At 51.6% G+C, this 12,884-nt stretch overlaps 1 protein-coding gene across 8 annotated transcripts in view; it reads left to right on the top strand.

Annotated features, from left to right (window-relative positions):
• Positions 1–1,161: 1,161 nt before the first annotated feature.
• Positions 1,162–12,884, top strand: part of LOC143650330 (long-chain-fatty-acid--CoA ligase ACSBG2-like) — a 37,359-nt gene continuing 25,636 nt past the window's right edge. For 2 of the 8 annotated variants that reach the window (XM_077120983.1, XM_077120978.1), the window contains exons 1-7: positions 1,344–1,514; positions 1,956–2,138; positions 2,694–2,968; positions 5,577–5,665; positions 6,170–6,290; positions 12,423–12,503; positions 12,688–12,837. In XM_077120983.1, coding sequence (XP_076977098.1) covers positions 2,126–2,138; positions 2,694–2,968; positions 5,577–5,665; positions 6,170–6,290; positions 12,423–12,503; positions 12,688–12,837 — 729 coding nt within the window. In that variant the 5' untranslated portion in view covers positions 1,344–1,514; positions 1,956–2,125. Of the gene's footprint in view, positions 1,526–1,955; positions 2,139–2,693; positions 2,969–3,813; positions 4,840–5,576; positions 5,666–6,169; positions 6,291–12,422; positions 12,504–12,687; positions 12,838–12,884 lie in introns of those variants that run through there. The other 6 variants (XM_077120984.1, XM_077120985.1, XM_077120982.1 and 3 more) reach the window with 6 other exon arrangements.

Below are 12,884 nucleotides of genomic sequence, written 5' to 3'. Positions count from 1 at the left end.
ACTAAAACATCATGCTATTCAAGTTTTGGTTAATTGAATTCTAGTTTACAAGTTTGTATTTCTATCATGGGTATGATTCTAAGTTTTCGAGGGATTTAATGTTGATAAGTGGATACAGTTTTGGTTTTTGTATGTAAACATTATATCTAGACATTTTACTGTCTATTTCCTTGATTCTCAAATTTTATAGGCTTTTTGTTTTGCATAGATGAGCATATCTTTTGCAACTGACATGCATTATAATTGTAAACATCCAATTATAATGTGGAAAAAATATAACCTCGGTAGAGAAATGCATGTGTTTTCCAGAGTGATTTTCTGTATGGCCTCATTGTTCTTAGGAAGACTATTTGAGGAATGACAAGAAATACTGAGTTCAGAAAGGTCTTTCAATTATTTATTAGTTTATAAATCCCAACAACTGTGGTAGATTGTATTATGGATCCCTCAAAAGACATGGTCTTAATCTTATTCTACCTTCCTGTGGGTATGAACCCAGTGTAAATAAGACCTCTTGGAGGTGTTATTTTGAGTTAAAGTGTGGTCCACTGAATGAGGTTGTCTTAGTTCATATTACCGGAGACTTTTAAAGAAGAAGCCAGAAGTGAGAAGTTGGAGAAGGCCAGACAAGTATAAGCTAGAAACCAGTAGAAATTGAAAAAGCAGATGAAAGGAGAGGCCATCAGCACGAGACAGGGGGCAGGCACCCAAGGATTACCAGCAGCCAGCACCAGATGGCCACAGACTCCGGGAGAAAGCAAATCTCACCCTATCTTGATTCTGAACTTTTCCTAGCTTCAAAACCCTGAGCCAATAAATTTCTGGAGTTTAAGCCAACTCATGGTGTGGTATTTGTCATAGCAACCCTGGTAAACAAGACAACAGCTTATATCAATATTTGAAAATACAGCTGGTACACACATTTGGGAGACTATTTATTCTATTTATAGACTGTGTCTTGTGAGCAAATTAACTCATGAACCACACATGGTGACTCAAAGTCCTTCTCTAACTTGACCTTTCAGGAGCCCAGGCATCTGCTGTCCTCACCCTTCTTTTAGAAATACTGTCATCTTGGTCTCTTTGGCATCACAACCTCCCTGTTCCTCTCCTCCAACTCAGGACTCTTTTTCTGACTTTTTTGTGAACTCCTTCTCGAAGCCAAGAATGCAAAGCTGTGCAATTTAGGAGTCCCTCTAACCACCAGCCTAGAACCCAAGACTCTCACCTGGAGCCCGTCACCTTGCAAACCCCGGCTGTGGGAGCAGAAGGGTGAAGGGTTTCCTAGGGTGGTGGACCCCCGCCCAGCCCCAAGACCAGCCACCACAAAGGGGCAGCAAGCCGGGTCACCATTGTGGTTCTTGGTCAGAATCTGCAGTGATGTCACAAGGGCTGGAAGCATTCTGGTTGCCCAGTCTGGAGGCTGCTGTCCCCTACGGCTGGGGCAAAGAACTAACCAAAGGAGATCAAAAGACACTGGAGGCAAGAGAGGACACCGCCCACCACCGAGAGAGGTGACAACATTGTATGGTTATTGGAAGGCAGGGCTGGGGATCCAGATATTTCAGCTCTGGCCAGGCTGTACGATGTGTGGGGGGTGGGTACAGAAGATACCAGAAATGTTAAGCCAGAGAAGGACTTTGAGTCATCGTGTCTGTGTGTGTGTGTGTGTGTGTGGGGGGGGGGGTTGATGAGTTAATCTGCCCACCAGACATGGTCTATAAACAGAATAGTCTCCCAGATGTGTGTACTGTTATATTTTCAAAGATTGGTATATGCTATTACTAACACTGCCAGCAAGACCCCATGTAATCTGGCCCTCAATTTCCCGCCTTGCTCTACTCCCTCCCACCCATGACACCCCTTGCCCTCCCCTGGCAGCCACATGTGCGGTGCTCTCTCCTCCATACTTTTTCCTCCTTTCTTGACCCAATCATCTCCTACCTGTCATTCAGAGAAGGTGGGCCCCCCACCCTCCACCGAGGGTAGCTGTGTTTGCATGAACATCTGCCAGCCCTGGCAGACTCTGGCCTCCTGGCGGTGAAGGCAGACGCAAAGGGGCTGTGGCCACTGGACCTCAGACAAGCTCCTGAGCCCACCTCAGAAGAGAACCCACCACCCGGAAATGAAAGGCACAGGTCCGGGGCTCTGTGGGCCCTAGGGGTGGGGGTGGGGCTGCTGGGGTCCCCAAAGAAACCAGTTTGAGGGTGGGGATCCAGCCCTCCTGGGATGGCAAGGGTGGCTGAGCCAGTGTTTTGGGTTCCTTGGGGTCTAATCTGCTCCTCTGGAGGGAAGCTGAACAAAAGCTCCCAGGGGGAACCACCCTCTGCCTGGGGGTCACGCTTGGGGGGCTTGGTTCCTGGGGTGTTCACAGGAGAGACGGTGGGCCTGTTGATGAGTGGAATGGAGGAGGGGGTTTCTTTTGCACTTGGTCTCTGTGGGTCAGTGTGTCTATGTCCATTTCTGTCTGTCCGTCTGTCCCTGTGTCGTTCTCAGCGTCTCCCTGTCCTCTCCCTTAACGAGTCCAGGTCCTTGCTCTAGCCCCATTTCCTCCTCTCAGAGCGCCCCCTCCATTTTCTCTGCCCATCTCTGCCCCCCCCCCCCCGTTTACCCCCTTTCTTCTCCCCCGTCTACCTCGCCCCCCGTCCCCCGTCCCCCCCCCCCCCCCCCCGCTTCTCCCCGTCTCTCCCCAGGTCTCCGGTCGCCGCTGAGCTCCCGCGCCCCCTCGCCCACGCGGGCCGGCAACGGCTTCTGGACGTCGCAGCGGGACGGCGAGGTGCAGCTGCGGCTGGAGAAGGACTCGTTCGCGGACGAGGCGCCCCTCACGGTGCACGACATGGTCCTCGCCACCACCACCAAGTTCGCGCACTGCATCGCGCTGGGCTCCAAGCAAGAGAACGGCTGGCACATGCTCACCTACATCGAGTACTACGAGGAGTGCCGCCGCGCCGCCAAGGCCTTCCTCAAGGTGTCGGCCCCGAGGTGCCCGCGCCCCGCGCCCCGCGCCCCGCGCCCCGAGCCGAGGTGTCCGCCCCCAGGTGCCCGCCCGGCGCCCCGCCCCGCCCCGAGGTGCCCGCCCCGAGGTGCCCGCCCCGAGGTGCCCGCCCCGAGGTGCCCGCCCCGAGGTGCCCGCCCCGCGCCCCGCCCCGCGAGGCTTCCCACGCTCTCGGCTTGCCTGGTGCGGTGTCTCCGGGGGCTGCGGCGACACAGGGCCCACCACCAGGGCGGCGCAAAGCCACCGACGCGTTTACTGTTCTGGAGGCCAGACGCCACGGCCAGACGTGGCGGCCTCGCCGCGCTCCCTCGGAAGGCCCCAGGGGAGACGCCTACCCGGCCTCTGCGGGGTGCGGGTGGCTCCGGGCCAGCCTCCGCGCCCTGGGCTCGCAGCTGCCTCGCGTCTCCACCGCCACCCGCCGTCCCTTTGGGTGTATCTTTGCGTCTCCAATGCTCCCTCTCCTTATAAGGACGCCCGTCATCTCGGATGGGGACCCACCCTAAGCCGACGTGACCAGTCTTAATAGGGTCTTCAAAGCCCCTGTGCCAGATAAGGTCACAGTCCCTGGGCCTGGAGCTAGGAATTTGTGGGGGCCACTAGTCACCCCAGAACAGCTGGCTCTTCTGAGTCAGTCTGGGAATGGGAGATTTCACAGTGACAGCGAGGGGGACCTAGTCTGAAAACCAGTTCTGTCTCGACCTGCGCGTTCATGGGCCCATCCATCCCTTAGCCTCTCTGTACCTCTCGTGTACCATAGGTAACACGGGATTTAATATAATCGCAGGTGTGGCTCAGTTTGCCAGGATGCAGTGGGCTGGTGTAATCAGTGGGGATGAATCCTCCCATGGTTTCCGAGGCTGGAATGTGGGCAGCCTCTGTCTGGTTGCCAGTCTTGGGGTTCCTTGGCTGTCCTGTAAATTGGCATTGTCCTCTTCAATCTCCATCTGGCGTCCCTTGACTTTCAGCTGCAACCCATGGCTTTCTCTCTGTGGGTTTGAATTTCACCCTGCTTTTAAAGGACTCCTGTAATTGTATTAAGGCCCAAACTCATTCCCTTGGGCCACCCCTTAATTTAAAATAAAGTCTCAAAGGGGTTCTTTTTCCAAGGCGCTCACACCCATGAGAATGAGCTTCAAGATTAAGAAGATGTGTTTGCTGGGGGACATAATTCAGTCTACCCCAACCCCCCCCCCAGGTTTGCTCTAAGGATTTGGTGAAGTCGCATGCACAAATCAGCCCCTCTCACATACATGGAAACACCCTGTCCACATTAGCAGCTGTTCTCGTTGTTAATATTAGCTGGGTCTTTCCTCAAATGGTATTTCCTTGGCAAGGTTTTTCCTGCTCACCCAGGCTCCCAATACCTGCTACACCCCACACTCTCCACCAGCACGTGTTTTAAATCTTTTCTGCATGGTCGCCACCTGGGGTGGAATCCAGTTTTCAGTTGCTTCCTTGGTCAGCTCCCTGAGAGCAGTGTTCAGCACCGGTCTCTGGACTCCAGATCAGCACCTGCCCTTCAGACATTTGTTGAGTCAATGTATGTCCACTTTCCAGCTTAGGAAGCAGGAGAAGAGACCTCAAGTGCCTTGTCCAGAAGACATAATAGACAGGTCAACTGTGCAGTAGGCAGACAGAGATAAATGATACAAAAAGCTAAAGCAGGAAAGGGGAGGGAAGGCCATCTTAAATACAGTGGCCAAGAACAGCCTCATTCACAGAAGGTGACATTGCAACAAAGACATAAAGGAAACAAAGACATAAAGGAGGTGAGGGGGAAGCCATGTGATGTCTGGGAAAAGAGTCTTCTGGGCAGAGGGAGCAGCCTGTGCAAAGGCCGTAAGGTAGGACCCAACCTGGTATGTTGGAAGAACAGTGAGGAGGCCCCTGTGGCTGGAGCAGAAGGAGGGGAGGCCAGGGAGGGGACAGGGACAGTTGTGCCAGGCCCATGGGCTGTGAGGAAGACTTAAGCTTTTCCACGGAGGGAGGTGGGAGCCATGGCAGGCTTTGGGCAGAGGAAGGACAAGCCCTCACTTGGATGCTCTCTTGCGCCCTCTGGCTGCTTTGGGGAAAACAGATTCGGTGGAAAATTCAGATTGTGATGATAGTGGTTTTGCCCCCGGGAGGGGGTTGTGAGAAGTGGTCAGAGCTGAGGAAATTTCCTGATGGGTTGTGAACCTGCAAGAACAATAGGCTCCAAGGATGACTGAGGAGGGGGTTGATGGTTTCACTTGCAGAGGTGGGCTTGGAGAGAGTGAGGCCACATCTGAGCAACAAAAGAGGTCTTCCAGAAGTAACTCTTAGGCATACCTAGAGGTAGGCTAAGCTTCTCTGCTACATGCATAAGCTTCACAAGAGCAAGCCTCAAGATCCAGGGCTTGGCCTATTGATTTGGTGGGAAAGTTTAATAGTTCCATATTTTTTCCCAGGATGGGCTATTTTATTAAAGGAAAGTAAAAAAAAAAAGGACAAAAGTCAACAGAGAAGACAGGCCCAAGCTCATGGGCCGGAGTCCTGGGGGCAGGTTTGGGGTGGGCCACGGCTGAGTGCCACGTCCCTCACGAGGGTCTCCCTTCCTCAGCTGGGTTTGGAGCGTTTCCACGGCGTGGGAATCATGGGTTCCAACTCGGAGGAGTGGGTCATTGCCAGCCTTGGAGCTATCTTGGCAGGGTAGGAGTATCAACTCTTTCCTAGAGCGACCCCCGGAAGCCTGTCTTCCTATCTTCCTCCTGAGTCTCGGGGTCAGGGATGTCTGCTGGTAGAGATCCCGGGACATGGGACAGACTGCAGCTCCAGGGATTTTCTCATTCCAGTTAGAGGCCCAGCCCAACACTGCTTGATCACCCAGCCTGACATTTTATACTTGGCAAACTCATATACATCCTGTGAAGCCCAGCTGCCACATGCCCTCCTCCAGCCCTTGGGACTCCCCCTGCTCTGAGCCCTCCCTCTACCTGCCCCAACCATTGGGGAACTCCTTGAGGGTGGGGCCCAGGCCCAGGCTATCCCCTCCATTCCTTCATCAAGCATCCCAGGGCATCTTGGGGTGTCAGGCAAAATCTATGCCCCACGTGAGGTATGAATTACCCCCACTTTGGGCAAAGAGGCCTCATGGAAGTACGGTTGCCAGAAGCACTCATGGGCAGGCCCTCACACCCTGGCATCTGCTTCCAGGGGCCTCTCTGTTGGCATCCTGTCCACCAACTCTCCGAAAGTCTGCCAGGTCATTGCTGAAAGCTCGGAGATAGACGTCTTTGTAGTGGACAGCGACCGGCAGCTGCAGAAAATCATCCAGGTCAGTGGCCAGGGCGGGCTCCTGGGCAGGGCCCCCTTGCCGGAACTGTCTCAGGTTACCAGGCTGCTGGGGTTGACCAGAGGCTGAGGTCAAGGCCCCAGCAGGGCTGGGCTACTGTTTAGAGGCAGAGGTAGTTCCCTCCTCTCCCTTGGCTTCTGGTGGAGGGTGTAGTCCTGTGGGCGCATCACATGGCGGGCACACTCTCGCTCACTCTTGCTCACTCGCGCTCTCACTCTCACACACTCACTCACTCTCACCCACTCACTCTCTCTTCTCCTCCTCTCTCCTTCCCCTCTCTGTGCTCTTTCTCTCCTCTCTCTCTCTGTCTTTCTGTTTCTCTCCTCTCTTTCTCTCTCCCCTCTCTCCTCCCCCCTCCTCATTTTCTCTCTCTCTGTGTCTTTCTCCTCTCTTCTCCCCTCTCTCTCTCCCCAAATGTACTCTACTTATAAGCACACCAGCCATATTGGTTGAGGGCTCAGCTCATCCCATTTGGCCTCATCTCAACTCATCACATCTTCAAAGTTCCTATTAACAAATAAGTTCCCACTCACGGCCCTGGGAAGGTCAGGACTTCAGCATGTCTTTTTGGAGGATGCAGTTGAGCCCAAATGTGCCCTAAGGCGGGAGGCCAGATTTCCCCAGCAGCAAATCCAAGCCTAAGGGTCAGCTCCAAGTGTGGCCTAGGTGAGGGAGGATGAGCTTGTTTGTGAAGAGCCAGTTTTAATAATAAAAGTGGGGTCATGAGAGTAATAGGGGTATTGAGCACCTACTGTTTACCCAGCCCCACCTCCAAGGGCTCTGACCTCTGGTAACAAGCTTACGATGCAGAAACTGGTCTTGAGTCCATTTCACAGAAGAGGCATCTGACGCCCCAGACATGATGTGTCCTGCTGGAGGTGGCACAGTCCATCAAAGGCAGGGCTGGGACTCATCAGCCTGACGTAATCATGAAATTACGGCTATTTTTTTTTTAATTGTAGTAAGATACACAAAATATAAAATTTATCATTTTGTCCACTTTACAGTGCACAGCTGAGTGGCATTTAGTGCATTCACGGGGCTGTGCAGCCGTCTCCTCTGTCCAGTCCTAAAGCTTCTGCATCGACCCTAAAGGAAACCCCATACCTATTTGTGGTCACTCCCCATGCCCCAACTCCCAGCCCCCTCAACCTCTAATCTGCTTTCCGCCTCACTCATGTGCCTGTTCCGAGCATTCCACATGAGTGGAATCGTACAACAGGCCCCCGTTTGGGGAACACTGGACCTGCGTGAGAGGGCTCTGGATGTGGGCTGTTCACTGTGTGGCCTTGGGTGAGTCACTCGCTTTCCACTGCCTCAGTTTTCCCTCCCGTAAGATGGAAGTGGTAGCGGGACCTAAGAACGGGTTTGGGTCTGAGGGTGAGCTCAGGTAGAACAAAAAGGCTCCGGGACAAAGCCTGGCACATATTGTTCTACTGGTCTTTGTCCCTGGTCACCGTGCTGGTGGGATGGACTCCAAGGAGTTGTTTGGCCACCACAGGCTCTGGGTCTTCTCCTCCAACCCTTTTCCCTTCTGGCACCCATCACCCCATACTTGTGCAGCTTTTAGTGCTGGATGAACCTGAAGTCAGGGCGGCCCCTGCCTGTCCCACAGCCCCCGCAAGTCCCTGAAAAATGGGAGCTGTAATGAGGACCCCCGCGTGAGACAGGATCACACAGGAAAACACAGAGCCCCCATTGCACACCCACTGGAATGATGAAAAAAATAGAAAACAATACCTGGTGCTGGCATGGACAAGTGGCAACTGGAAACTCTCATCCATGGCTCAAGGGAATGAAAATGGTCTCGCTGCCTTGGGAAGGAGTTTGGTAGTTTCTTATAAAAACATACCTTTGGTACAACCCAGGCATCCCACTCCTGGGCGTTTGTCCGACAGAAAGGAAGACAACATAAATCCACACCAAAACCAGTATGCGAATGTTCATAGCTGCTCTATCCATAATCGCCTTACTGGACACAAGCCATGATGGTTCTTTCTTACCTAATGGTGGTTCCTTCTTACCTAATGGTGGCTCATTCTTACCAAATGACGGTTCCTTTTTACCTAATGGTGGTCCATCCACACCATTGAGCAATAGAAAGGAATGAATTCCTCTTACACTTAAAAATGCAGGTGGATCTCAAAGGCGTTGTTTTGAGTGAAAGAAAAGCTACATACTATGTGATTCCATATATGTGACGCCTAGGAGGAAGCAAAACAGACGTTAGATCTGTGCCAGAGGACAGGGACGGGAGTGGAATAGGAGTGCGGGTGTGGGAGGAAACTGTCTACAAGGAAATCCAAGGGAGCGTGTGTGGGGTGATTTAAATATTCTCTGTTTTGATCATGGTGGTGATTGCAGGGCTTTATATTTGTCAAAACCTATAGAACTGTATGTTTAAAAGGGTGAATTTTATGCTATATAAATGATGCCTCAAGTAAATCCAATAAACAAAAACAGGGTCTGTGGAGGGAACTAGGTAAATGGACTCTGTCATTCTCCATGTGTAAGGTGAGCCCCTGGTCAGGTGGGGTCTCAACCTCAGACACCAAAGAGGCCAGGTGGGTTACAGAAGGGAGTGGCATGTCCACACTTGGGGTCTTCTCATCGGCTGTCCCTTCTCGGCCCTTCTTGTTTTTCCTCATCTGTTCGACTCCTGGTTGTTTGTTAGAAGGGTGCAGGGCTGGGACAGCAGACGCCTTCTCTTCGTTCCCCACATTTATCCCCAGGTGATAACTCAGTGCTGACGGTACCCACCCACTGGACAACTCCACTCAGATGCCCCACATGCATCTCAAATGGAATTTCTCCTCTGCCCCCCCCCCCCCACCCAGTGACTCCTCCCTCCATTTCCCCATCTTGGATGTTGGTAGTTCTTTCCTTCCAGGTACTTAGACCCCAAATTCTGGCTTCATCTCTGACTCCTCTCTCCTCCTCTTGGGTCCATCAGGAAATCCTGTTGGCTCTGTACGGTTGGCAGAAAAATGCCCCCCCCCCCCCCCAGGATTTCCATGCCTTGATCTCTGGAATCTGTGCATATGTGACTTTACAAGGCAAAGGGGACCTTGAAGGTGGAATTAAGGATCTTGAAATGGGGAGAGCATCCCGGATTATCTGGAGGGCTGGGTAATCATCTCATCTAATCACACCAGCTCTTAAAAGCAGGGAGCTCCCCTGAGCTGGAGGCAGAGGGAGGTCAGAGAGATTTGAAGCGAGAGAGGAACTCCACCATGGTGCTGGCTTTGAAGACTGAGGAAAACGGGTCTGTTCTAGTTTGCTAGCTCCAGGAATGCAAAAGAACCAAAAATGGAATGGCTTTTAAAAGGGAGTTTATTAAGTTGCGAGTTTATAGTTCTAAGGCTGTGAAAATGTTCCAATTAAAGCAAGTCTATAAAAGTGTCCAAATTAAGGGACCAACAAGCGGTTACCTTCACTCAAGAAAGATCGATGAAGTTCAGGGTTTCTCTCTCTCTCAACTCGAAAGGCACATGGTGAATAGGGCAACATCTGCTGGCTTCCTCTCCAGGCTTCTTGTTTCATGAAGTTCCCCTGCGGGCGTTTTCCTTCTTCATCTCCAAATGTCTCTGGTTGCTTGGGCTCTCATGGATCTCTTTCCAAAATGTTTCCACTTTTAAAGGATTCCAGTAAATTAATCAGCACCCACCTGGAATGGGTGGAGTCACATCTCCCTCTAACTTAAGTTTAATACCGCAATTTGGCGAGCCATATCTCCGAGGAGATAATCCAATCCATTTTCCAACCTGCAGTGCTGAATGGAGATTAAAAGAAACAGATACCTCCACAAATGGATCAAGATTAAGAGGTGGCTTTTCAGGGCTTATAATCCTTTCAAACCAGCACAGGGCCCATGAGCCAAGGAGTGTGGGTAGCCGCTGGAAGCTGACAGCCAGCCCAGAAATGGGACTTCAGTTCCACAACCACAAGGGCTGGATTTTACCAGCCGACAACTTGAATGAGCAGGGAGACACATCCTTGCCTAGATTCTCCAGAAAGGAACACAGCCCTGGAAACACATCAACTTCAATCTTGTGGGAGAATAAGCAGAGATTGGGTCAAGCCCGCCAGACTTCCAGCCTACAGAAATGGTGAGATGATACATCTGTGTCATTTTAGGCTGTGAGTTCATGGCTATTTGTTACAGCAGCAAGAAGAAGCTAATACCCTCTTGCCTGTAAATTGTGTCCAGCATCTGACCACTTCTGCCCACCTCCTCTGCTGGTCCAAGTCATGAAAATGACCCCCTGGTGGTTTTATTCATGACCGCATAGTTTGCAGAGGGATCCTCTTAAAACCTTAGCCATATATTCCTCTCCTCTGCTCACAGCCCTCCAGGGCTCCCGTTACACCTGGGGTAACAGCACGACCTTCCCCTCACTCTCTTTGTTCCAGCTACAAGGGCCTTTTCATTGTTCCTCCAACGTACCAGGAATGGTCTGCCTTGGGGCCTTTGCACAGGCTGTGTCCTCTACATGGAATGCACTTCCCCCAGAATCTTCCATAGCTCACTCTTTCTCGTCCCTAAGATCTTGGCTTCAATGTTACCTCATCAGTGGGAATTTCCCAGACCACCCCAAATAAAATTGCAGCCTCCCAACCCCTGTCCAGGTTATCCTGAACCTGTCTGCCTTTCTCTCTTGAGCCCAGAATCCCATGCTAGTGGATCAGAACAGTTGACTATTAATTTTCTTTATTGTCTGTGCTTTCTTCCCCATGAGGACAGGCGGAAGGTCCAGTTCGTTTAGCCAGTGTGTGTCCTCAGCACCTAGGCTGGGCCTGGCACACTGTCGGTGCTCACTAAATACATGGACAGTGGACAAATGAATGGCCTGTACTAAAAGAGGATTCTGGCATCCTGAAAACAGCATGGCTATCTAAGGGGGGGGGGGGGCAGCCTATTAGCACCAGCCAAGAGTTCCCAGGAGGTTACTGAGGCATCTTTAAAAATTAAAAAAAAAAATTTTTTTTTAAACTCTGGGAAATCTCCCCAGCTGCCTGTGGACAACTGATTCAAAAAATTAAGAGACAAACAAAAAGATGAACAACCCAATTTAAAAATAGGCAAGGGACTTGGATAGATGTTTCTCCAAAGAAGATATGCAAATGGCCAAGAGGCACATGAAAAAATGCTCAACATCATTAGCCATTAGGGAAATGCACATGAAAAGCACAACGAGTGACCACGTCACAACCACTCTGGTGGCTACAAAAAAAAAAAAAAAAAAAGGAAAATAGCAAGTGTTGGTGAGGATGTGGAGAAATTGGAACTCTCATGCATGGCTGGTGGGAATGTAAAATGGTGTGGCCGCTGTGGAAGGCAGTTTGGTGGTTCCTTGATAAAGTTAAACATAGAATTACTATATGGCCTGTCAATTCCCCTCCTGGGTGTAGACCTAAGAGAACTGAAAACAGGTGTTCAGATAAAAACTTGTACATGAATATTCTTAGCGCCATTATTTATAACCCACACATGTGGAAACCACCCAAACGTCCATCCACTGATGGAGAAACAAAATGGATATCTATATACAAGGGATGCCACTCAGCCATAGAAAGGAAGTTCGATATATGCTGTGACACAGAGGGGCCTGGAGAACCTGTTGAGTATAAAAAACCAGAGACAGAAGTGCACGGGTGGTTCCGTGGTAAAACGCACACCTGCCACGCAGGAGACCCGGGTTCGAATCCCGGCCCATGTACCCCAAAAAAGAAAAAAACAGACATAAAATGCCATCTGTCTATGATTCCATTTATGTGAAATGTCCAGGATAGGCAAATCCATGGAGGCAGAAAGCAGACTAGTACTTGCCAGGGGCTGGGAGATGGTGGCAGGGAGTACCTGATACTGGGCCCCAGGGGATTTTTCTTCGGGATGATGAAAAAGTATTAGAACTGGCTAGAGATGATGGCTACACAATCTTGGGGATACACGAAATGGCACTGAGATATCCTTTAAAATGGTTAAAATGGCTAGTTGTTTTATTATGTGTATTTTACCACAAGGAAAGAAAACGGGGGGGGGCTGCCCCTTGCCCCCCCCTGGAGTGGGCTCCTGTACCCGGGCCCCTGTTAGCACCCAGCGCTGTCTTGCAGATTCAGGGTTCTTTGAAGCACCTCAAGGGTATCATCCAGTATAAGGAGGAAATCCGCATGAAGGAGCCGAACCTCTACTCCGTATGTCCGCACCCGGGCAGGGCAGCGCAGGGAGGGGCGCGGCTCCTCCCTGGGCTGGGTGATGGGAGGGTCCTCTGAGGGTTGTGGCAGCCCTTCTGGCTAGAGTGGGAGGCGCTGGGGACACCTCCAGTTATTTTTGGGGGGGGGCACCCCTGCCCCTGTGAGACCCCTGGCCTCTCCACAGTGGGAGGCGTTCCTGGACCTGGCCAAGGACGTTTCGGATGAAAAGCTGGACCAGGTCATCGACTCCCAGAAACCCAACCAGTGCTGCACCCTGGTGTACAGCCTGTCGGGCGCAGGACCCCCCAAGGCGGTGATGCTCAGCCATGACAACGTGCGTGGGGGGGCCCCCAAGGCCGGCTGGAGGGGCAGGGTGGGGGG

This window comes from Tamandua tetradactyla, chromosome 11 (assembly GCF_023851605.1).
Source record: "Tamandua tetradactyla isolate mTamTet1 chromosome 11, mTamTet1.pri, whole genome shotgun sequence".
NCBI classification, from domain to species: domain Eukaryota; kingdom Metazoa; phylum Chordata; class Mammalia; order Pilosa; family Myrmecophagidae; genus Tamandua; species Tamandua tetradactyla.
The sequence above is the reverse complement of the archived record's forward strand: the minus strand, read 5'-3'. Positions and strand labels throughout refer to the sequence as shown.